This window comes from Hoplias malabaricus, chromosome 14 (genome assembly GCF_029633855.1).
Source record: "Hoplias malabaricus isolate fHopMal1 chromosome 14, fHopMal1.hap1, whole genome shotgun sequence".
In the NCBI taxonomy this organism is placed as follows: domain Eukaryota; kingdom Metazoa; phylum Chordata; class Actinopteri; order Characiformes; family Erythrinidae; genus Hoplias; species Hoplias malabaricus.
Window position 1 is genome coordinate 31,074,840 of NC_089813.1, and position 24,483 is coordinate 31,099,322.

The 24,483-nt window shown below is 39.0% G+C and overlaps 1 protein-coding gene across 2 annotated transcripts in view; it reads right to left on the reverse strand.

Annotated features, from left to right (window-relative positions):
• kazna (kazrin, periplakin interacting protein a) overlaps nt 1–19,728 on the reverse strand; it is a 47,012-nt gene extending 27,284 nt beyond the window's left edge. The window contains exons 1-2 of one of the 2 annotated variants that reach the window (XM_066644715.1): nt 19,224–19,728; nt 3,945–4,019 (exon numbers count right to left, since the gene is read on the reverse strand). In XM_066644715.1, the coding sequence (XP_066500812.1) occupies nt 3,945–4,019; nt 19,224–19,362 (214 nt within the window). In that variant the 5' untranslated portion in view covers nt 19,363–19,728. The remainder of the gene's footprint in view (nt 1–3,944; nt 4,020–19,223) is intronic. The other variant, XM_066644716.1, reaches the window with a different exon arrangement.
• Nucleotides 19,729–24,483: the final 4,755 nt, after the last annotated feature.

Below are 24,483 nucleotides of genomic sequence, written 5' to 3' on the forward strand. Positions count from 1 at the left end.
TTTCACATAGATACACACACACACACACACACACACACACACACACAATCAGATGTAATGAATATTATTCAAGTTATTCTGGTATGTGATTAAAATGGTATAATTTCAATATGCTCCCAAGACACGGTTTCATTTCTACACACAAAACTGACTAACACAATACAGCAGCAAAGCTTTGCATTTTAAGTGATTGAGTTCTTTGGGGGACAAAATGTTCTAAGGTAATTTACAAAAAGAAGCTGTAGACAAAACATTAGAAAAAACCAAGCTGTGTTCTCTATGTAACGTAACAGCAGATGCTTTACAATAAGAATTGCTCTTTTCTAAATCATGCAGTGAGACAGACAGAGGATCAGGGAGCAACAGACAGTGATGAGAGGACTGCTGAGAATGAGTGATTTTCCAAATGTCTGATGAAAGATACACAGCAGGCTTTCAAGAATCCATCCGGTGGCTGCATATCAACTCAAAGACAGGGATCACTCACACAGCTCTACTCCACTTTCATTCACAGAGGAATATTTACATCAATGAAACATAAAACTTTGGGTCACATCTGTCCAAATTGGTGGGTTACATGTCAGAGTATAGTACAGCTGGAAGGCATTTTCACAACAAATCATACTTTTTTTGTCATATTTAATATTATGAGGTTTGCAAACAAAATGGCCGCACAAAAAATTACAGACACATTTTTAATATGCTAGGAATATTATAGAGGATAAACAAAAAAGCTATAACATTAAACTAGTAAAAGAAGACACCCAGTCAGCATTTGCCAAAGCAGATATTGTAACATACAGAAATTTGCCAAAAACAAGTGTAGGCCCCTAAAAGCTGGGCCTGTGGTGCTGGAATACAACTACAAATACACAGGCTAAATATGGAAATTAGCAAAACACTATTAAATGTTATAACTGCTTTTCTGTGGAAGCAATTATTCATTTTACATGTAATGAATTATTTGCATATGTGACACCTATCTGCATATTTACCTCTATCATCTTTAACTGTTTCTCTGATTACACAAATCAACAAAAAGCTCCCAGAAACTATAAAAATGCATCAAACAAAAAAGACAGCGTGATGTTTCTGTTATACAGTGACAAATAAATAATTACATATATTTAACTTGCCCATTTCTCCTCTTCTGCAGTTCAAATACAATAATGTGTCTGAGGAATTCTACTTTAATCAAGATTAAAAGATTAACGATAGCACCGAAGCCCCAAAGCTTTGGACAAGTTTCTATTTCTCTTTCTCGCTTTCACTCATAATTTTCTTCACTGCTACTCAACAAAGAGCAAAATACCAGAGCAGTTTAGCCAACAAAAGTTATTAAAGCCTCTTACATGAAGAGAACAAGCCCTCAGGCCACATGTCAAAATGGACTTCTCCTATAGCACACTGTTCATCACTGTGTAGAAACTATATGGCAAATGACGTCCAGCACCATGCAGAGTGCAGTATATATCTGTTAAACAGACGTGTGGTGATCAGATTCTAGCCACTGTCCCACTAAATTTAAACTGTTAAACGTATAGCAATGAGCTTGTAACTATGTTGTTATTAACTGCCTTTATATATTGTATAAGAAAATAATTGTAGCATAGCGTCAATGATGAAAACATGCTTCCTCCAATACATATGAAGCCCACCAAGGTTTCCTTTCAAACTGCTACCAGCAGGATTTTATTGGTCAGCTCAACACACTTGGAAGAGAACACTAATGGTGTATTTCCACCGCATGAGTCCTACTCTATTCAACTCGGCTCTAATGGGAATTGTCTCTAACACCAGCTCTAACGGGAATCGCGGGCAATGAAAGCCACAAAATCAAAGCCGGTGAATTTAGGTGCTGTTTCCTTACTGTGTATTCAAGTGTTGTTTTTGTTTTTGGACTGAACACCGCTCTGCACCACAGTTCTCATAGATTCAGTTTTCGATGTAAATATTTGTTGGCCATTGGCCCAATGAACATATAAACCTCTTCAAAACACCTATAGGTAATTTTATGAGCTGTCTTTGTGACTCTGATAAAAAAATGAAATGTGAAAGCTGCTGTAACTTAAGGGATTTTACAAGTGTCAAGTTTGTGCTGGATTTGAAAGAGCTCTGCATTTTGTGGTGATTGACATGTCTTTCCGGCTAATCAGCGCTCTGCAGGGTTTACGTCATGATTTTGTATCTACACTGCATGGTTGGAGCCCAGCATGAGCAGGGACTGAAAAGGACCTGGTTCCAGGAACCAGGTACCAGATTTGGCCGAAAAGGAAAAGTGCAGACCCGAGCTGAGTAAAGTTGTGTAGGTCCCATGCAGTGGAAAAGCCCCAACTTCCCAGTTCTGTTATGTTAGCTAAAATATGCCCACACTTGCTAGCACCACGCTGAGTGAAGGTGGAATATAATATCAGGGAGTCCTATAATTTTATTACTGTAAAAGTCTGCAGAAATAAGATTTCTTCAGATGCAAATCTTTCTGGTTGTGTGTTATGTAGAAAACTAGTGATGAGTGTAAACCTGCAGTTTATGCATAATGCACTGCTTCTTCATCTATATGAAAGTGTATGTACATACACATTTAAGTACATGTGCATCAAATAGATTATTTCTTTCTTGTAACAATAATTCTTGGCAATAAATCTTATACTGTTGGAAAGCCTGTTCATTTCCCTTTTAAATGGTGCCACATCTGTAAGGAACATGCATTTGTGTGATGAGCAGTAGAGCTGAGTATGTGGGTTGCGCCCATGAAAAATTTGCCAAATCCTCTCTGCCAATGCCAAACAGCTTATTCTGCCATTGACTCGTTTGGTGTTTGGTGACTGGATGATGAAAGTTTGAAGAAACAAGAACATACTGGCAATTTAACAATTTACTAATTTAACAGGAGCCTCAGCAGCTTGTGCAAGAACTAATACACAGCCACAACAGCCTGGCACCTCCTCCTCATGCTGGTCACCAGCCTGGTCACACACTGCTGTGGGATGGCATCCCATTCTTCAAACAGCATTTGTCACAAGTCAGCCGAAGTGGTTGTTTTGGTCACTGTGGCACGAACAGCACACTCAAGCTGATCCCACAAGTTTTTAATGAGGTTGAGGTCAGGACGCTGGCAAGACATTCCATCCTCTCCACTGCCAATTTCTGAGGTAGTCTCTGATAAACCCCACTCTGTGAAGGCGAGTGCTGTCATCTTGGAGGATAGAGTTCGGTCCCAGACTGTGGAGGTAAGGGATTGCCACTGGTTGCAGAATTTCATCTCAACATCTCTCTGCATTTAGATTGCCTCCAATGATGACAAGACTCGTTTTTCCAGTGAGGGAGAAGCCGCCCCACACCATCATACAAATAAGCTGTTAGGCATTGGCAGAGAGGATTTGGCATATTTTTCATGGGCGCAACCCACATACTCAGCTCTACTGCTCATCACACAAATGCATGTTTGGGAAATTAACAGGCTTTCCAACGGTATATGATTTATTGCCAAGAAGCATTTGTACAATAAAGAATTGATCTACCAAACACAAATGTCCTTTCTTTCCGTGCTATGTTTATATATGATGAAAACAAGGTAGCACACACAGTGCTATGTTAAGCCAAGGTACATACTGTACATGCATGTGGTCCATCTTCCCTGAGATTCATGTGTAATGAGTAAAAGAGGACAAAACCACTGCCTCTGAATGTATTGCCACAAAAACTTCAGATAAGATGGGGTTAATCTGAATACTCTTGTATGAATTCTCACTTTAACATCCACAAACCTCTGTGATCCGCTTAAGCCTCTGTGAGAGATAAATTATGATCATATATTTACAGATATAAAAAACCTGTAAATCTCTATATACATCATCTCCCTTTACTATTTTCAGTGTGACATATTTCTTGTCACAGCTACTGGGTAACTTTGCATGTGTTTAAACAAAATGCAATGCTTTTACCTTTGTCCAGTGATGTATCATATGTGCTGTGGTCAGTTATGCTGCTGACCTCAGTGCCTCTTTGCCTGTGGAACTCTAAGAGAGAAAGAGAGAAAGAGACAGAGGGAGAGAGATCATGACACTGGTCTCCAAAAACAGTAATTACTGCTGGATGAGGTCAGGGACAGCTGTGAGAAAGAAGCAGATAATTCCTTCTCTCTGTTAGCTGCTACCTGACTCTTCAGAAGTTTTGAAGAGGATTTTTACAAAAGACATTTGGACATTAAAAATCCCTTCACAAATATACAAACTACATGATGTGGACAAAACAATATTATTGTTATTACAGCTAGCAAGATACCACATTATCTTTTTCATTGCTAATACTAAAACCTTGAGTTTCGGCCAGTACCTATTCAATATTGCATCAGCAAACGCCCCAAAGAACTCTAATTGAGTCTAACATTCTTCACACAGGGATTTTTTTAATGTATCATAGTATTTTGATTAATTTTGCATTGCTAATGGGTATTATTTGATTTGAAAAGAGACTTGGCAGGTATACAAACCCTCTGACTTCTATTTTTTTCCTTCACTGGTGTCAAAAACAGCACATTTAAATGTATAAAATCCAGATATATTCAGCTTAATAAAAATACAGGTGTTTAATCTTATTTACTGCTTTGGATAATCCTATAATCCTGCATCAGTTTGCATTAAACCAATCAAAATTATCATCAAATATGTGCTCTGGCCTATGTGTCAGAAACAAATGCTACTATACTACTACTCGTTTGCTATAACAACAGCTGCTACTGGAGGAATTATATGAACATCTGCAAACACTCAAATGTTTAAACAGGCATATTATGCGGACAGAATGCAGCAAAGTAAAGCATGCTCTCATACTGAATTCTTCAAACTAAACCAGGGTTACCCTGGAAACCGACCAAGAACCATGATTTGGTGGACTATAATTTAGCTGCTTAATGCACACCCAAGTAAAGGTGAACTAATCCTTTAAAAAAAACACTAGAGAAAAGGTCTGAATGATCTGCACCAAAGAAACAAAGTGTGAGAGGGCACAATATTAAGATATCATGCTCAAACTACTTAAACACTCTACTACCATCTAGGAAGAAAGATACAGCTGACATTTCATTATACATTCATTCATTGTCTGTAACAGTTATACAATCCAGGATTCGCAGTGGGTCCAGAGCCTACCCGGAATCACTGGAGGGGGCACCAGTCCTTCACAGGCAACACACACTCACTCAACATTCACTTACACACTCACACCTACGGACACTTTTGAGTCACCAATCCACCTACCAAGTTGTGTTTTTGGACTGTGGGAGGAAACAGGAGCACCTGGAGGAAATCCACACGGACACAGGGAGAACACATCAAACTACCTGCTGTGCCACTGTGCCACCTTATTCATTATTTAAAAATTAGTTTAAATGATAAATATTTTTATACCTCAAAGTACCCTCTAACCTCAGAGGTACAATAAAGAACTACTGTGTTCCAACTGCGCATCATTTATTATTTTTAAATGTTCACTATATTGATTTTAAAATATAAATAAAATATTGTACATGTTTGTTCTGTCAAGACCGGTCAGACTGATGGAGGTGGATGCACACGCTATAACACAGTAACTTTTTATTTAAACAAAAGATAACAAAACAGACAGATGGCTTGGATAACTTGGACAAGAAACTTAGACAAAGACAGACCTGGACAGAGAGACTTGGATAGATAGAGAGTAACCTGTACCTGACTAACATGGACAAAGAGAGCTAAACAGAGACCTAGACTGGGAGACAGACACAGACAAACCAGGATTGGGAATTACTAACTGACTAGAGACAGAGGGAAAGTACTGACAGACCAGAAACAGGGAAATGCTAACTGACTAGAGAGAGGGAGAAATGCTAACAGACTCGAGAAAGAGATACAGACAAACTGAGCACAGTGAAAGAACAGACAGACTAGACTGACATACAAAGGGAAGAGACGCAAATGTCCAACCAAGGAAGTCTGAGACAAAGGAACTTAAATACACACAAGGACACCTGAGACAGATAACGAGGGGGCAGGAATACAAAGGAGACACAGATGGAGACACTGACGAGAAGGTGGAACAAAGGTGGGACTTGGGCGGAGACAGGAACCACAATAAACAGATCCATGTGCAAGAGCACATGACGGGGAAAACAGACACATGACAGGACCAGGGTGTGATATGTTCCCTAGAAAAAGTTCCTAAAGACCCAGGTTATACTGTTTGTAACTTGAAAGGCACTAATTATAACACATTTGTCTTAAGTTTAATTATTTGTATAATGTGCTCTTCTGTGATATTGGTATTGCAAAGGCCAATTCACAATAATGAGCAATAAACAACGGATTGTTTTCACAAACTCAGGCATAACCTATAACACATATTCACCAATGACCGGAGAGCACAAAAGAAGCTGATGCTTTGTGACAGGCCTGAGTCAGTGTAAAGATGTTTGGAGAGAAGTGCTGTATCATTTCCTTGTCACATGCGTTTAATCACATAAACATCACTAACTGAACTTACTTAACACACATAGTCATCAGAGGCCACATAATTAAGTAGCTGTATTAGCAATTTTTATAGTGAGAATATTACACAATATTCACAACCACATGAGCATTGACCTTTAGCATTGCAGTTCCTTTGGTTTTTTATACTTTTCAAATATTTTTATACTATTACAGATTTAATTTTGTAGTACGTTCTGCAATTTATTATATTTAAATATAATTAATATGTATCAATGCAATTATAAATACAAGAATGTGTAAATCATACTACACTACTACTAATACACTACTGTAATCAAAAACACTTTTTATAAAATTCAGAAGATGTTTTATCACCATTTGCTAGCTCTCAGGCCTGTTTGTGTGCTCAAAACCACTCCAATGTATTTACGAAGCCCAGGTGTCAATAAATGACAAAAAAAGTGTATTCTTTACGCAACATGGAGAACTTTAAACGTTGAAAAGCCAAACCAAGATGACGATATTGCTCTATTTAATCTCCATAGGTGGGTATTATTAAGATATTTTAGCTATTTCAGATCAATTAATGTGGAAATGTCTCCAAATTTGGGAGACAGCTAACTGCATTACTGAAAATGCTACAAAACTAAACAAACCGTGATACAAACAAGTTTGTGTGTTAAATCTAACAGTGAATAAAAACAGACATTTTGTTCCACCTTAAAAGACAAGGAGCCTCTGAATATTAACAAACCAGAGAGAACTGCAGTGTCTGATAATCACAGACATTCCATTTAATTAAGGCAGTTAATAGGTAGGCTGTACTTCAAGTGATTTTGACTAGATTTTGGAACACTTGCTGTGAGGATCTGATTGCATCCAGCCTTGAGAGCATTAGTGAGGTCTGGTAATGATGTTGTATGATTAGTTCTGAGTAAAAAAAACCCACTTTTAACTAACCTACAAATATTAGGTGGAGTTCCAACAGAGAGCATGGTTCCACTGTTTCCCAGCTCAATAGTGCAGGATTTTACCCCTCTTACCAATGCTAGGCATTAAGCATAGTGCCCTTGGGGTTGCTAGAGCTGCTGTAAAATATCGCATGTGTATAGGTGTCCACAATGTGTGCAATATAAAGTAGCAAAATCCTCTAAATATGAAGTATGTCTACAAACTTTAGGGCATAGAGTGTATCTTCTCTTCTTATTTCTAATACAATTTTGGTCATTGTAAGTTTAGTATGTGCACCAGAAAATCACTTTAATGAGCTAGAAGTAAGAAATTATTAATATCAGATTACACAATATTTCTGGTACTGTCAGTGCACTATAACACCAAAGGGTTAATTGTGGGCTTAATCACAGGCATGAGCGCACAGGCTTAGGATTCTATAGTTAGAAGGTTTTTGGCACAAATCCTGATTGAGGACTGCTGCCCTTTGTTTGACCCCTGCATTTTTGGCCTCCAAAAAAGTCATTTAACCTCAGACTGTGTCCAGGAAGAACTGTAACTACTTAGGTCAGACATCAATAAATCAATAATACTAGTAACTAAGCAATCGGTTATTTTGATAATTAAGCAGGTTTTTAATTAGGATGAATATAGGTTTTGATTATATGAAAAAAAAATCCAAACAAACCCCAGTACTCATAAAATATTCACAGTACATATTACATATCATAGAAGATACACTGCAAGTCCAAAAAAACTGTCCATTCTCTCTGTAATGTGCACTGTTTTTAGTTTTCTTTCAGTATTGACCATATTCATCATATGCTTATAAAAGCATACTGTTTTTTAAAATATCAAGAAATAACACAAATATCACCAACTATTTTATGTTATATTAATAAATGGTTTTGCTCTATAGCTCCTAAACAAACCAGTTCATGCTTCAGAGTCCCCTACTTGGGAATGGCCATGTTTGAAATAGGTTTTGTACAGAATCTCTGATACACCCAGGCCACTGGGATTAAATAACTAATCGATTTTTTCCTTCTTCCCTCACATGGTTTTATTTTCCAAAAGCAAGGATATTGTTTATTATAGAAAATGCCACCTAATCACTCAGGAAGAAGGTAAACTTGAGAAATAAACGGGAAGAACTGAAAAACACAAACTAAAACTGAAAAAAGTAATACAAACCCAAAGCTTGTATGAAATTGCAGCAGACAGCAAAGTATGAGCTACCGCAAGATACGATTACCATCTGAGTGAATGTAATAGAACACGCTGTAGGGCTCAGAGTGCTGCAATGAATGAAAGGACAGAAAGAAAGCAAGAAAAATAGACGTGTGAGGATTTAATTGAGTGTGTGAATTTGTGTGTATGTGCAAGAGTGTGTAGGTGCCTGTGTACTTATAAGAAGTGGCTGAATTCCTCTTGCTGTGTATTTTAGGTCTGATGTAACTCAAGACAAGTATGTGAAGCGTCACTGACACTATCTCTCTAAGACGGACGCTTTCTGCATAAGAACATGCACTATTTAATCCACTAATATAGCAAAGATAAATAAATACATACAACCTACCTGAAGCTTCTAACTCCAGCACAACCAGGGAATAATGTCAGCGAGGTTCTGCTGTTCCTTACAAACACACCCAAACATTACTACAAAGCTCACCCTCACACATCAACGGATTAAGTACTGACGTTCTGATACACACACACACACACACACACACACACACACACTCACACTGAGTTTAAGACATACACATGCAGCAGATACATACTCTGTTGCCAAGTCCAGGTGTCTATAAAAAGCTGTGCTAATTTGAATTGCATCCTGAAAGAGACACCAACCTTACTGCACACTCTTGCCTCTATACTATAACGTCAAGCTTAAACACACACACACACACACACACATACACACACACACACACACACACACACACACACACACTTGCTGTCATCTCAAAAAACTTTTTATTCAATAAAACGAATTAATCTCAGTTTCCTGGGTTTAATTTCTACCCTTCATGTCCATATTCTGAATTTTACCTGTCTGTAAGTTTTTATTCCTTGTTTGAATTACCACAGAAACTCATTTGTAACTGGAGTTGTTTCATTTTGTAGCACCTTCAGTAATGCAGTTATCTATCTCCCAAGTTTAGAGACATTGGGGCTTTGAAAAACACAACTGGATCAGTTTCAAGCATGGGAACAGACTGGAGAGGCAGCAAATGGTGAGGAAACGTTTTGCTGAATTTTATAACAAGTGTTTTTACAATTACAGTTGTGAAAGACTTTAAGACTGGAGTGAACTTGAAAATGTTTTCCAAAAAAAAACATCCCTGCAGATTTCCCATTAGAATGGAAGCCCTAATAAACCAAAACGTGAACACACTTCATTCATTCATTCATTGTCTGTAACCGCATATCCAGTTCAGGGTTACGGTGGGTCTGGAGCCTACCCGAAATCACTGGGCGAAACGTGAACACACTTAATATTAAATATTCATTCATTCATTTTATTTTATATTGGTTATACTGGTTAATGAGCTATGGTGTAGTTGTTTGTAAAATAAATGTTTTCTTCTTTTAATTGCTATGTTATATTTATTTTATGTTAATTTCTCTACATTAAAAATTTACTTATACTTCCCGTCTGTGGGTTTATGGAACTTAACCCAGACAAAAAAGGCCTTAGGGTAAGCTTTCATATACACTTTAGCCTTAGACGAAAACAGCCTTGGGCAGTGAAGTCTCTTAAATCCTTTCTTTATTACTAAATTCATTACAATTTCATTTTGATTTTAATATATACTATTACTGAATGGCATTAGTATAGATTAAATTGACTACAAACTAAGTAGATCTCATAACGATTAGATCAAAAGTTATCCATAGAACAGAATGCAGCCACTGCTGTCAGAAATCTGTTATGTCTTGCTTTCTAGCACGTTGAGTCCACACACACACACACACACACACACACACACACACACACACACACACACACAGGTATAAATGGGGCTTTGATGCGTGGATAACAAGCACTGCCTCTTACACTGTGAGGAAGGAGGCAAGAGAATAAAGGGGTGTGATGCAGCAGAGTGACATTTCAAAGTGTGGAGGAGGCGACATTACACTAGAGAAAAACATCTCTGTGAAGCTTGTAGGACGACTCATACATCTGCTGCCTTTCAGCTTTATGGCTGACTCAGAGCAGTCAACAGTCAAAGACCTTGTCATTAACACTAGAAAGGCCATCAAAGTTCATATAACCTCATTCAAACATTAAAATATTCAAATTTTGATATAAAGAAACATATTTCCCTCACCTTTATTAAAAGGTGATATTCACAAGTATAATCACAAACAAGATTCATACAATGGAAACTGGTCTAATGTGTTTATGTGTGTTTACTATACATGTGTAAAAAAAACAAACTGTCTTGGTCTGATATGCTAGGTTTCTCAGTGTTTATCCACAACTGTAGATTCTGCCTTTAATCCTTTCAGATTTAGGCTGAAATGTTTTGAGGCCAATATTACTATGCAAGCCATTGAAATCCAGTGCTTTTCATATAAAACTGTATAGCTTATAATGATAATAGAACTCAACAGATTTTCCCTGCTGTCACTGTTTTTATACATCATTTTATTAAGTTTCAATATTTCAGCTACGGTCATAAGCAGAAACTCATTGCTAGATAATGTAGTGTGGGTAGGATTTCAATATACAGTCAGAATTAATAGAAACATGCTGGAAAGGCTAAGACTGACAGAAGTGGTCACCACAATGCTAAACACAAAGGAGGATAATATCAGAAGATACGTTTTGGCAGAATTTTAAGTTCAAACCCATACCACTGAGACTCTGTGTCAGAATACAAAATAGGTAGTGAATGCAGTAAAGGCTAAATGTCACAGTTCAGTTCTGCATGAAAGAGTAGGCCTGAATGGAACTGTGAAAGACCTACAGCTCGGGAGTTTTATGATGGGAAAGAATGGGTCGTACTGAAGCACTCAGTGACTTTAAATGTGATCATAGGATACCACAATTGCCAAAAGTCAGCTCATAAATTTTCAACCCTGCTAGGTCTGCCCTGCAAACTGTAAGTGCTATTATTATAAAATGGAAGCATCTAAGAGCAAAAATAGCTCAGCCTAGACACTACAAAGAAACATCAGTTGAATAAATTATATGTATTATACAAAAATACTTATTGGTTCTTTCATTTGGTCAGTATTTGGGGTTATGGTAATGGTTCACAGGCCAAGGCAAACAACCTCTTAGGTCAACACTAACCCATAGGACACACTTTGGCTTGACCTGGCTTAGAGGAATGCCCCAGTGTTTCTGTCTAATCTACTTGTGCTACATCGCTAGAATTTGATTGTTTACCATGGACAATCACTTTGACCCATTTCTCCACACACAAAAAAGAACATCCCCTGACACTATACGTGCTTGTAATTGAAGCAAGTGGACAGTTGCTAAATTCAATCAGCAAGAACTGGTGTGCATTTAAGGAGAATACATACACTTTTTACTTAATTAAACCACGAATCTGTGTTTGGAAGTTCATCATCTGAGTCTACCACAATACATCACACCTGCAGTGCCACCTTGCCTTAGTGTTTTTTGCTGTTTAGGATCATTTATGGTGGAATGTTTCCAAATTCAGCTACAACCACTAAGGCACAGTTGCGCTGCAGGTTTTACCCACAAAAGGAGCAGGAATAGAGCAATATCCTCTTCTCGGTTTGTGCTTTTCAACATTTGTAGTTCTCTGTACTGCTGATGTTTTGCTCTTTCATGAGCAGAGAGAGAGAAAAAACCTAGTGAACGTCGCCTTTAACCAAGCTCCCAGTTTGGTAGCAATTTGTCTGTGATAGCTCACAAGACTACAGGTGCAGCACAGAACAAGCTGAAAAAATAAACCCTGAAATATTCCATTTTCTACAGCTATCTCAGGCATTTCAGTTGAGATAAAGGAACTTAAAGGAATTTTATGCAGGGCTGAAAGAACTCAGCTTAATCTTAGACTGTTCCAGTTCTTTCCTCTACCTCTGTGCAATAATAAAATGTGTGCTGATGTGTAATTGAGGCTCTAATGCTGTTTAACACTGGGCTTCAGACTGAGAGGAGGGGTCATACTGAGAGCTGTCAGAGACAGACAAGCTCAGACTACAAACCTTGACTTCACACTTCACCTTGTGCACCTTCAGTAAACATAGCCCTCACCAAGCTGTTTTCAGACCTGAGCACAGAGGTGCACTGAGATTCGACAGTTTTGACAGAATAAAGAGAGCTGAGCATGGCATGTTTACAGGGATCTCTGCTAGCGACTAATGAGCCAAACACATTTCTGCAGACAATGAAACAAATGCGCAGTTACCTGTCAGCCAGGCTGTAACCCTGAATTCATGAGGGAAAAACTGTTAGTTTTCATTAAACAATGCCAGTTTTAATAAGGAATGGAATTGTGTTTCAGGCAAAGAAGGCTCAAGGACTAGAGGTGGAACCCATCTGTCACTCAGAGCCAGAACTGAGTTGAAAGAAAAGAAATAAACTAAACACTGGAGGGGGCAAAATGTTTTTGCAGCACAGCAACAGAAATAAAGGGTGTAATGACACCAAACATTTGAGGTTTTAAGATGGACATCCATATAACTAGAAATACAATTCCTTTATTTTCACGGTAAGTATTGGGTTTGTTAGCAGTTATTGCATACTTCAGTTTATATCAAATAAACTGTAAAAGAACATGATTAAAGAAGTAGTTATTGTAGCAATGGTATCAGCACAAATTCTGCCCCTGAAAACTGAACTCCAGACCAGAGTTGCTGTATGTGTTTTAGTGGTAAAATACTACAGTTAAAATAGGGCTATGTCTTAATTTAACCAAACTATTAAAGACCTTGTTAGCCTTAAAGCAACATAGGGTAGTATTTTTATCAGCTTCAAAATCACTGTGATGCTTCCCTGACCCGTAATAAGGAGAAAGGAGCCTCTGTTGTTGCTCCTCTGTGCTCAGCCAGTGGCGGAGCCAGAAACTGACCTTTAGGTGGGCCTTGGCAATAATGGGTGTGCACAGTTATTCTTCCTGGAATAAATGACAAATGCAAACCTTACAGGTGCGGAAGAATTAATTTTAACAATGGTTTCAGTTTTGGCAGAGCCATCACATCTATCCATGTATTTGCCTTGCCTTGCCTTGAGTGTTACGCAGAGTCTATTGCTCATATGCTTTTTGCTCCAAGCCATTCAGCTTTGAATCTTACTTGCAGGAATGTGCCCTTGCAGAAAAGTAAGGAACTTAAACATGAAAAATGAGAACTGGCTAGGTTTCTTCTGGGTCCAATCTGTGGCTATGCCCCTAGGCTGAGCACTGCTGAAACTCCACTATGTAATTCTGGAGCCCTTTTTATTTCAGTGCTGTATGAAATAAATTGCTCTCAGCAAATGTAGAGGGAGCCCAGGGGCCAAATAACCAAATCTTACTAGTGTTGCTTTTTTTTATCAGTCTCCTTTTCAACCAATAGCCAAGGTTTCAGTAGGAGTATTGGAAATGACACATACTAGCTGGGAATCTCCATCCAGAATTAAACTGAACTATACCGGTAAGGTTAGATATTTCAGGCTTATTCAGTCCAAGACTAGATTTGATCTGTGTGTAGTAAAGCAGCCTTTGAGGCTTAAAGCTAAACCGGTCTCCCTCACTCTGGATGTAACACCATACTGCCATTTTGCTGCCAAACACACACACACACACACACACACTGGTAACTCCATCTTGCCATTCTGATGCCAGACTGTAAATAGCCATTAACTCCCTCTCCACATCTGTGTTTAACATCATGACACTGTGCTTAAAACACACACTCATGCCCTACAACAGCACACAGCATTCTGACCTCAACACGTTAACATACTGTACATGTGCCTGTAGACATTACCAAACTATCATTTCTCCCTCATTCATAATTACCCATCATTACCTGCACCACCTCAACACACTCTCGATAAACACACACCAGTAAAAACAGGTGCACTGAATTGATATCAGAGAGAATGATGAGGGCAGTAAAACCAATGCAAAATAAACAGAAACAGCTCAAAAATGGAGGCTTTGCACAAAATGAAAATGTTACATTATTTACTATGATGTATACATGTGACGTTCATACACATTAATATATTTGAATGTGATGTCAATATGGATAAACGTATTTAATATATTTAAATGTGTTCTTGGCCTATTACAAGAGAGATTACTTTCAATGAGATTTCAAAAAATGTTATAGCTAAAAAAAAATCAAATAAATAATTAAAATATAGCAGCAAGGGCTGAAGCAGAATAAACAGGTTCTGACACTAAAATACACAGAAGTACACTGCAAACTCACAAACACTGACATTGGATCCATGTTCCTGGCCAGGATTTTAAAATTGCCAGTTGGTATGACACTACAGCTGCAATTGCTTATGTACCTGACTGGCCAGGTATTGTATAATAAAAAACCAGCGATTCAAAAATCCTGGCCTGCATCCTGGATCCAAGGTCTAAACTGAAATACGTCTGCAAACATTGCCGTTACTCACATATGGCTTTTGTGAATTCAAGAGAGAGAAACGAGAGAGCAGGAGAGAGAGAGAGAGAGAGAGAGAGAGAGAGAGAGAGAGAGAGAGAGAGAGAGGGAGAGAAGGAAGGAGCTGTCTTTGCCCTCTCCGCATGTGTTTATTCTTGTCAGCGTTGGTTTGATTAAAATGAACCCTTTTGTGTTAGCTCTGTTAATGCTTTGAATGCTTCCTTTTGAACACTGGTGTGCACCAAACAAGTGGGCTGAGACTGTCTGAGCAGGTGGGTCTATGTCCCTTTCTAAACATATTCTGGTGCAGTTTGTTTCTAGGAACCCAACACTACCCAAAGGCATCAATACAAACCACACAAGTGAAGTCACAATATGCGACACTAAATGTGCTACGAGTGAAAAGAGTGCTTTGAAAACAAACAATGAACAGAGGACAAAGCTGGAGCAATGAGGAATTTCTGGTGCTCTTTTGACTCCTTTTTTCACGTTAACACCTCTGTGTTTCCAGTTGGTAAAAATATCACGAAGTATACACAATCCCTAATAAGTGCATTAAGTTACATTTTTCTTGTATTGCTCTGTATGACTAGCTTACAAAATATGTCATGCATTACTTTTTAAAAAATAATTTTAAATAAGAATAATTAATAGAATTATTAATATATATATAAAATAAGAATAATTTAATAAGAAAATTAGGACTAAAAGCCAACCTACAAGTTTAAACAAACCCTAATCTCTACACTGAATCAAGTGATATCTTCTGCTGAAATGTATTAATAACAATGTGTAATTATTTGTCATTGTAGGTTAAATGTGTCTTTCACATTTAACCCATCTATGGCAGTGAACACACACACACACACCAGTGCACTAGGGGCTGTAAACACACACCCAGAGTGGCAGGCAGCCATCTCCGGCGCCTGGGGAGCAGTTGTGGGTTCAGTGGGCCCAAGGGCAACTCAGATTGAGGGAGGAGGACAGTGCTGTTCTTTTTCTCACACCTTCCCCAGTTTTCCTGCCAGTCATTGGGAATTGAACCAATGACCTTTCAGTCTTAAGCCCTCTTCTCTAACCATAGGGCCATAGCTGATAGTAAGCCATGGCTGCCCTTTGTGTGCTGCTCATGAAGGGCTGGACAATAATTCAATATCAATATATATCACAATATAAAATGTTTCAATTGCAATGATATAACTTTTAAACACATTGTCAATATTTTAATATACATTATTTACAACATCTTTTTCAAAGTCAAGAGTCTGACGGTGATGTAATGTTTCTTGTTTGTTTATAGTTACGTTTTCAGTGAATTTTATTTTGTTTATATCGATATCGGAATTATATTGTATCAACCAAAATTGAGTAATATATTGTGATATCAATTTTGGCCATGATTTTCATTATAAAGTTTGCATTAATAGTTTCATATTCAAAAACTGACATCAGTTGGTGTTTTTAGATGATTCCAAAATGGCTTTAGTTTGACAGTGATGATGCTTGGCGACCCATATAGGTAGTAACATTAAAATGATACTTTACCCATTATTAAAATAAGGGTGCCAATGAGGCATCAAGGTTTTTTCATTTCTTACATTTTTAAGAAATGTAGGGTTCTTTTATATTTAAGAGTTTTTCCCCAAAAACCCTTTAAACAGCCAAACCAAGAGCCATTTATGAACTGTTATTTGTAACTTAAATTCCCCCTATGGATATTATGTTTGCAATGCATCCAAATGTATTGATTTCTAATAGAATAAGGATGTTCACATAACAGGTTCCCTAGACAGCGTGTCTGTGATCCTGGGAGCAAATATATCAGCTGTCATGTGAAAAAATAAAGTCAAACCTGTCTCTTTGAATTTATGCTGATTTTTTTCTTTTTGCGTGATGCACTGCAGGGACATAAAGCGCCATGAAGGACACGGAGCAAACATTTGTTGGGTTTTATGTCACAAGAAAAGTGCACTGTGGCCCGTGGGCAGCCCGAGGGCGGCTGTAGTTTGAATGAAGGTGTGAAGGACAGCATCGGCTGGGGAAACTGTGTGAAAAACATAAAATTGTGATGAACTCAACTGGAAAAAAGCTGCTGCCCAAGGCTGGGTGGTCATTCAGATCAATGAATAAAAATCACAGTTATTCACAAATAGCTGATATTGATCCAAAAGGAATGTTGTGCTTCATATAATGTCATAAACTTGGGAATAGATATGGGATCTTCTTGAATTCTCTGTGTCTGTTCCAATTTCCTTAGGAAATTAAATTGTCTGTCCAATGAGAACTGAATTGATTTAACAAAGATTTTTTAAGTGGTCACAAGCTTGTTGCTACTTCAAATAAAATCAATTTAAGTACAAACTTCTCATTGCTCCACTAGGCATGGGGAGTGGCAGGGCAGAAACTAGTAGCGGTGACATTATAAAGGCTGGGTTGGTGGGTGTGGTTAAGAAGGCTGGGTAGGTGGGTGTGGTTTTGACATGCTGTATTTGTGAGTATGTTTATACAGGCTGGATTGGTGGTTGTGGTTATTTAAGCGCAGTCACTGAGATCAGTTATGAAGCCTTGGTTGGTGGTGTGATTACTGTAGTTCAGGAGACGTCTGAACATGTGAACTAGCAGGAAAAAGCTGGTTTGTTTACTTGGTATCAGGTTTTTAGCCACTGAATTCAGCTACAGCAGATGCAGTAGCAACTTGAATAATAGCAAATGTTACACTTTACACCCTAATACTTCTAAATCTGTTTTAAATGCAGATACATGACTTCTATTGCCAATTATCTCTGTCTTCCTCTCTCTCTGCCATCCACCCCCCCCAACCCCGCCCCCTCTCTGGCAGTGAAAACCAAAGGTTCTCCTGGCAAATGCAGCCAAGATGAACAGTCACCCCATTGACCCACTGACAGACACAGACAAAAGTATGTGTGTTTATGTGTGAGTCTCTACCTCTCTGTGTGTATATTTCAGAAGTGTATATTTCCTGGGAAAATACGAGAACTATAGTATGACCAGTAGACTAAATCTGACGTTTAGTCTAAACCTAATAAATTTACAAGATGTATATACAATTGTACAAAAAAGATTTCACGCCTCTGGTTGAATGAATTACATTGTTGATCTTTGGACATAGAATAAGTTTAAACAGTCTCTGCATGAATCTCAAATATATCAATTGCACATCTCACACACTATTGCTCATACAACTAACTGCACGTCTCAAATGTTGACATAATGTGTTCTCTGCAGAGGATGTAACACTAATTTTCCCTTAGAAAAATACCAAACAACGTCATTTGACCAAGTGCAGCCCAAACATATGCATTCAACTGTGTCTATATATAATCTTAACCATGTATGCACACTTCAGTCAGACAGAACATTAAATGACCTCGTTTCTACACACACTGTCCATTTTTCCAGCACCAATAACTATAAAGGATTCTGCAATTACTCACTGTAGTCAATTTGTGGCTCTGCACATTTTGTTAGCTCCTTTTCACCCTGGTTTTAAATGACCAGGACCCAACCACCACAGAGCAGGTAAGATACGACTGGTGAATTATTCTCAGAGCTGGAGTGACACTGACGTGCTGATTTGTTAATGTTTGTTGTGCTGGTAAGAGTGGGTCAGACTTAGCAGTGCTGCTGGAGTCTTTAAACTTCTTAATGTCAGTCACTAACCAAAAATATCCAAAGACCACTGATGAAGGACAGAGTGGGAAGTGAGCAGATACAGTGTTTACAAACTCCAGCAGCACTGCTGTGCCTAATCCACTTGTACCAGCGCAACACACACTAATACACCACCACCATTTTACTGCAGCACTTTGAATGGTCCACGAGCCAAATAATATTTGCTACACTATGAAGAGCAATGTGAAAGGGGGTTAGAAAGTATGCAGAGCAACAGATGATCTACTGTGCCTAATTGTAGAACTACAAAGAGCGCGGTCAGTGGAGCAATGAGTGCAATCAAGGCAGTAATTTCAGTGTTGTGGCTGATATCACACAGGACTCAGCGTCAAACTGTCAGGGTCAGAATGTCTGGGCGGCAGCTCACGCTGGGGCCAGTAAAGAGTCGGAAGTGTTTTAATGGTGGCGCAGATGAAGCCCTGTGTTGGCTGCCGCATCTGTGCAAAGGCATAAGACCGGCATGACCATGTGCTCGTCCCCGTCGTCAGGTGTGTGATGCAGGTGAGGGGTTCTTACCGTCGCGCGCTCCCGCTGCTCCGGGCTCCTCGAGCTCAGCGAGCCTGGAACGCTCGGCGCGCGCGCTCGCCGCATCTGGACTCGCGCACCGTATCGCGCCATCGACGCGTTGCGCGAAGTGCTTGCTGTCGTCCATCATTTCAGAGAAAGCAAACAGCGCGGAGCGAGACTCATTACAAACACAGGCGCGCGAGAGTGTCCTCCTCCTCGTGCTGCGCGAGACCGCGGCTTTACAGAAGAAACATAAACGCTACGCAGAACTGAAAGTGCACTGGACACCCAGGAGTTCCATGACGACAGTTACCTTAGCGTTCAGGTAGTGTGTGTGTGTGTGTGTGTGAGAGAGAGAGAGAGAGACGATGGAGGAAAAGTGAGAAGAGCAGGGAGAGGGGGAAAAGAGCAGAAAAGGGAAGAATAAACGATGGAGAGAGTGAGAAAGCGGCTAAGAGTGAGGAAACGAAAGAGAGGAAAAGATATATTAAAGAGATGCAGAGGGCAGCAATAGCGGAGAGAGAAGAAGAGAGAAAAGCAGAGAGAAAGAGAAAGAAATTAAGTGAGAGAGAGGGCGAGAGAGAGAGAGGGAGAAAAGAGAGTGGAGAGAGTGTGTTAGCGTTGAGTGAATGTGAGGCAGTGCGCCTCGCGCGGAAGGATCAGCACAGCGCGAGGAGCGATGACGAACGTCTCTCTAAATGGACCGTACCATCTCTGGGAAACGGGGGAGGGGAGAAGGACAAGATCAAATATTAACATTGATCCAGTTTACATTTCTAAACCAGTTCTAAACTAACTGTTAGCCAAACGAAGTCACAGGTTAATACAAGCAATCAGAAATCTACGTCATCTCCCTCACCCTCTCTCTCTAGTGTACTCGCTCGCGCCCGCGCGCGCACACACACACCATTGCTGCTATGAACTGTACTCTTGCCATGAGAAACCATGATGGAAGCCCCTAGAGACTGAGTGCTGATAAAAATCCAGAGTCTTTATCAGAAAAACACTCGTTTCAGTTCTGACATGACAGCTGCGAGCAGTTCCCAGCCCTCCTCCCCACTCTCTCTCTCTCCGTTCATCACTCTTTCCTCTTTCTATCATTTCCCTCTCTCTTTTTTTCCATGTTCTTTCAATCACATCTCTCACTGCATCACTTCTTTCTCCATCTCTGTCACTTTTCCATCAATTTCCATCTCTTTCCATCAGACTTGTCACTGTTTCTCTATCCATCATTCCCACTCTTTCACTCTTTCCACCATTCCCGTCCCTGTTCATCACTTGGACTCTCCATCATTTCTTCTGTTTCCGTAATTTTCAAGCTCTCTCATTTATCTGTCTTCACTGTCTATGTTTCCACCATCCCTCTTTACTTTTGGACTTTTCTCTTTCCATTACTTTTCATTCTCTTTCTTGTCTTTTTTCCTCTCTTTCCTTTTATCTCTCTCTCTCTCCAGAAATTTTTAGAGACACTTGAGAAGGGCGACTCAGGTGTTACACCTGAAATGTATAGTTTGAAAATGCAGAGAATACATTTCAGTACGAAAAACAATTTGATGTGATGTTGGGGTTGTTCTAAGAATTTGACATGAGTCAAATTGGCGCTGCATGATGGGCTACTGAGCAGAGATTGTGTATGACTGAGAGAGAGAGAGAGAGAGAGAGAGAGAGAGAGAGAGGCGCAAGAGGCAATACAAGCCATTGATGAGTCTACACACATACACCCACACACACAGACAAGGGTCTGTATATGGGACTTGTATAATGAAAGGTCAATACGCTGAGTGATTTCATTATTTCTGATGGTTATTAGCCTCTGTCTTTCTCCTCTTTCCTGCTCTCCACTAATAGCAATATCATATTAAAAAGCATGCATGTGTCTGTACCAATTTGAAATACAATGAAATGTTCTATTATTTTCACGACCGGAAGACTGGAACATTTCTGTTTCAAATCTCTCAGCTGTATGTCAGACACTGACAGACATTTAAATCTTCATACGCTATCTTTTGCAATTTATGTCAAATTGCACTAAAATGGACATGTCCACTGAATCATAACAAGACTGAATGGGTGACTCACATTCTTAGCAAGCATGGCTGTGTGCAGTCTGAATGAAATATCACCTCTGCTACTGGTTCTGTTTGTGCTGTTGTAATACCGCCTATCATAACTGTGTAAATTGCTAAGAGGAGGAAAACATTTTTAACATTTATGTATGCAAATGTACAAAGCTCACGTTTAAAGCAGTAGGTGAAATGCAAATTCAGAATTTGAAAATCTACTTTGACATGTAAAAATGAACATCAAAAAAGGCCTAGGCCTCAATGTTAAAGGAATGTGCATCATCAAAGGATTAAGGGATTTAATAACATTTATGTGTGTAAAAGGGAAGGCAAAGAACCTCAAATGAACGCCTGTGACCTTTGATCTTTCAGACACCACTGCATTATAGACTGGCTTTCCTCTGAAATGGATAGTTGTTGTTTTTTGGAACGTGTTGCTGGCAGTCAAATTTGTAATAATGCAAAGTCCTAAAGTAAAATGTTTCTGTATTCAGGGCAATCGTTGTTTAATTTCTTTATTAACCTTTCTTATTCTGTCCTTGTGGCACTAGGCCTGAATGTGGCTGCTGCTGTAATAAATTAATTAGTAACATTATTAAAGTTTAAAAAATTTAAAATTTTAATGAGAGTTTTTAACTGAAGTGTAAAATTACAATAATACTACTTTTAAAAAACCAACTGTGTTGTGAGGTTCTCATATGACAGCAGCAATGAGTATTGTCATCTAGGGAGTGTGTATGTTTATATGTGTATATGACTAGTCATCTCCTTAGATATAAATAACGGATTAATAATTTATCAAGTGGCAGGAAGGGCTATAGTTCAGTACAGGGTGTTGAGGAGTCTGCCACGCACACGCACACACACACACACGTAATCAATATCATTTAGTCATTTTTAATAATAGGAAGCAATTCTGGAGAATGCATGTAATGGTGTACAGTCAGGGAACACTCCCATAATTAAGCAAGTGTGGGAGAGAGAGAGAGAGAGAGAGAGAGAGAGAGAGAGAGAGAGCACAAGGCAAAACTGCCCAACTGCAGAACTGCCAGCTGAACAATGCAGTCATTTATACTAATTTAATATTTATCTGCTGAAGGAGGTGAGTTATCAGTGAAGAGTAAATGGAAACACAGCCAAGTGTGACCAAGCATGTGTGTGTGTTTGAAAGAGAGAGAGAGAAAGAGAGAGAGAGAGAGAGAGAGAGAGAGAGAGAAGAGAGCTAGAGGAGAAAGGATGGGTTATGCCCATTAGCTGGAACATTATAAAATAAAACTCCTACTCTGTTATCATAATTAAGATTACCCAATAGACTTTTGTCTGTCAAGAGGAAAAAAGGCACTATTCACAGCCCTCCTCCTCCTCAGCAGGCCTTTTAAAAATGCCAGAGACTCATGCTTTCTAGCCTACCACTGCTCAGACTGAACAAAAAATTCAGAGGATGAAAGCACTTTCATTGTTTCCAGGAATTCAGAGTCCTGTGTCAAAACAACATCCAACCTTAGCCTATATTATACTAATAATATCCTACATATTTCTTGCACTTTATCATTCTTCTCATGAGGTCCTGTTACAATAATTGGAAGGGTTTATATACCTGTCTTGATTCATTTTTAAATGGCCAAATTTCCAACATCCCTTTAACACTTTGTGTTTTTGTTACTGTGCCTTTAAAAGGAAACTCCACCATTTCTTCTTGTTATTTTTGAAATACAATTATATCTTAGAAGGTAAACTTCACAGTGGTGGTGATAGAAAGCAGATGTCTGAAGAGGATGATGTATCTCACTGAAAGTTACTTTATGAATCAGTTATGAATGTGCTGTGTGCCTGAGATAGTTTTACAATTTTGAAAGTCTATTTTTGTTAGGTAGATGTTACAACTCCCTGACTTCCAAAATCACGTTAAAGAAAGCAAAGGTATTAATTTTTATTCGTATTTATTCCGTTTTTGTCAAAATCTCACCCCAATTATTAGCCTCCAATTCCCCTTTCACTGAATTTCCCCAATTGCATGCAGTGCCACAGGAATGTGTGCTTTCTCTGAGAAACATGAGTCTGTCTGAGGCTTCTTTTTGAGCTGCTGCTGATGCAGCTGATACACTGAACAGTTTAGCGTGTCAGATGAGAATGCAAATTATTGGGATTTGGCATAACAACGAACAGATGCCCATGCTAGCCAGCATTGTGGGCAGTGACACGGGAGCGGGGGTCATCCAACTCGCTCAGAGAGCAAAGCCAATTATGCTCTCTAGGACTCCCAGCCTCAGACAGCCGAGGCACCACTGGATTAAAGCCTACGATTGCCAGGGGACATGGCCAATGCTTTCAGGAGCCCAATGAAATCAAAAGTTGTAAGATTCTGTGAAATGCACCACTTGACATCACACTGTGAATGGCTTTGTTCACAACCCAAAGACAACTAATGTAAACATTTTATCATATAAGTGGAATTCTGATATCAAAATGACCTCTGGTCCGGTCTAGTTTGTATTGAAAATATTTTATGTGTGTTCCATCAAACCATTTTTCACCTAAAACTCAGTTTTTCTTGGTTTGGCATATTTAATAAACTTATATAATACCTTTAATTCAGTCATGCTTGAAAATATCTATTCTACCCATTTATCCATCTCTTCTCTTTCCACAAAATTGACAGATCATTATCATGCATCAGGTGTTGTAAATTCTACCTGGAGGATGTGATCATTATCAAACTCAGTCAACTATAATTGTACTTTTATGAAAAAACTGCAGCACTAAAAATGAATATAATGTATGCTGTGAATAAAGGAATATTAAACTTCACGGCAGGGTTAATGATCTGTTCCACCTTAACCTCATTCAAAAATTACATTCACCACAGTAAATCCTGCCTTAAGGAGAGGAACAGGGAGAAGTGGATATGCATTTGGGAGTGTGTGTGTGTGTGTGTGTGAGAGTGTATGAATATAGGTGTGCAGAATGTTGTGGTGCAGTACACTGCGATGAAACCTATCATTAATCCTCTTCTAGCTCCAGAGAAATCAGGCTGTCCAATCTGTGCTCAGGCAGCCCAATCCTCCCCAGACCACTATTCCATTTCGGGCAGACAAATAACCTGATTGGAAACATTAGATAAACGATGAGGTGCTCAGCAGTGCGTGAATCTCCAGTCTGGTATTATTTCATTAAAGGCCCAGTCAGGATTTTGTAGGACTGGCAGG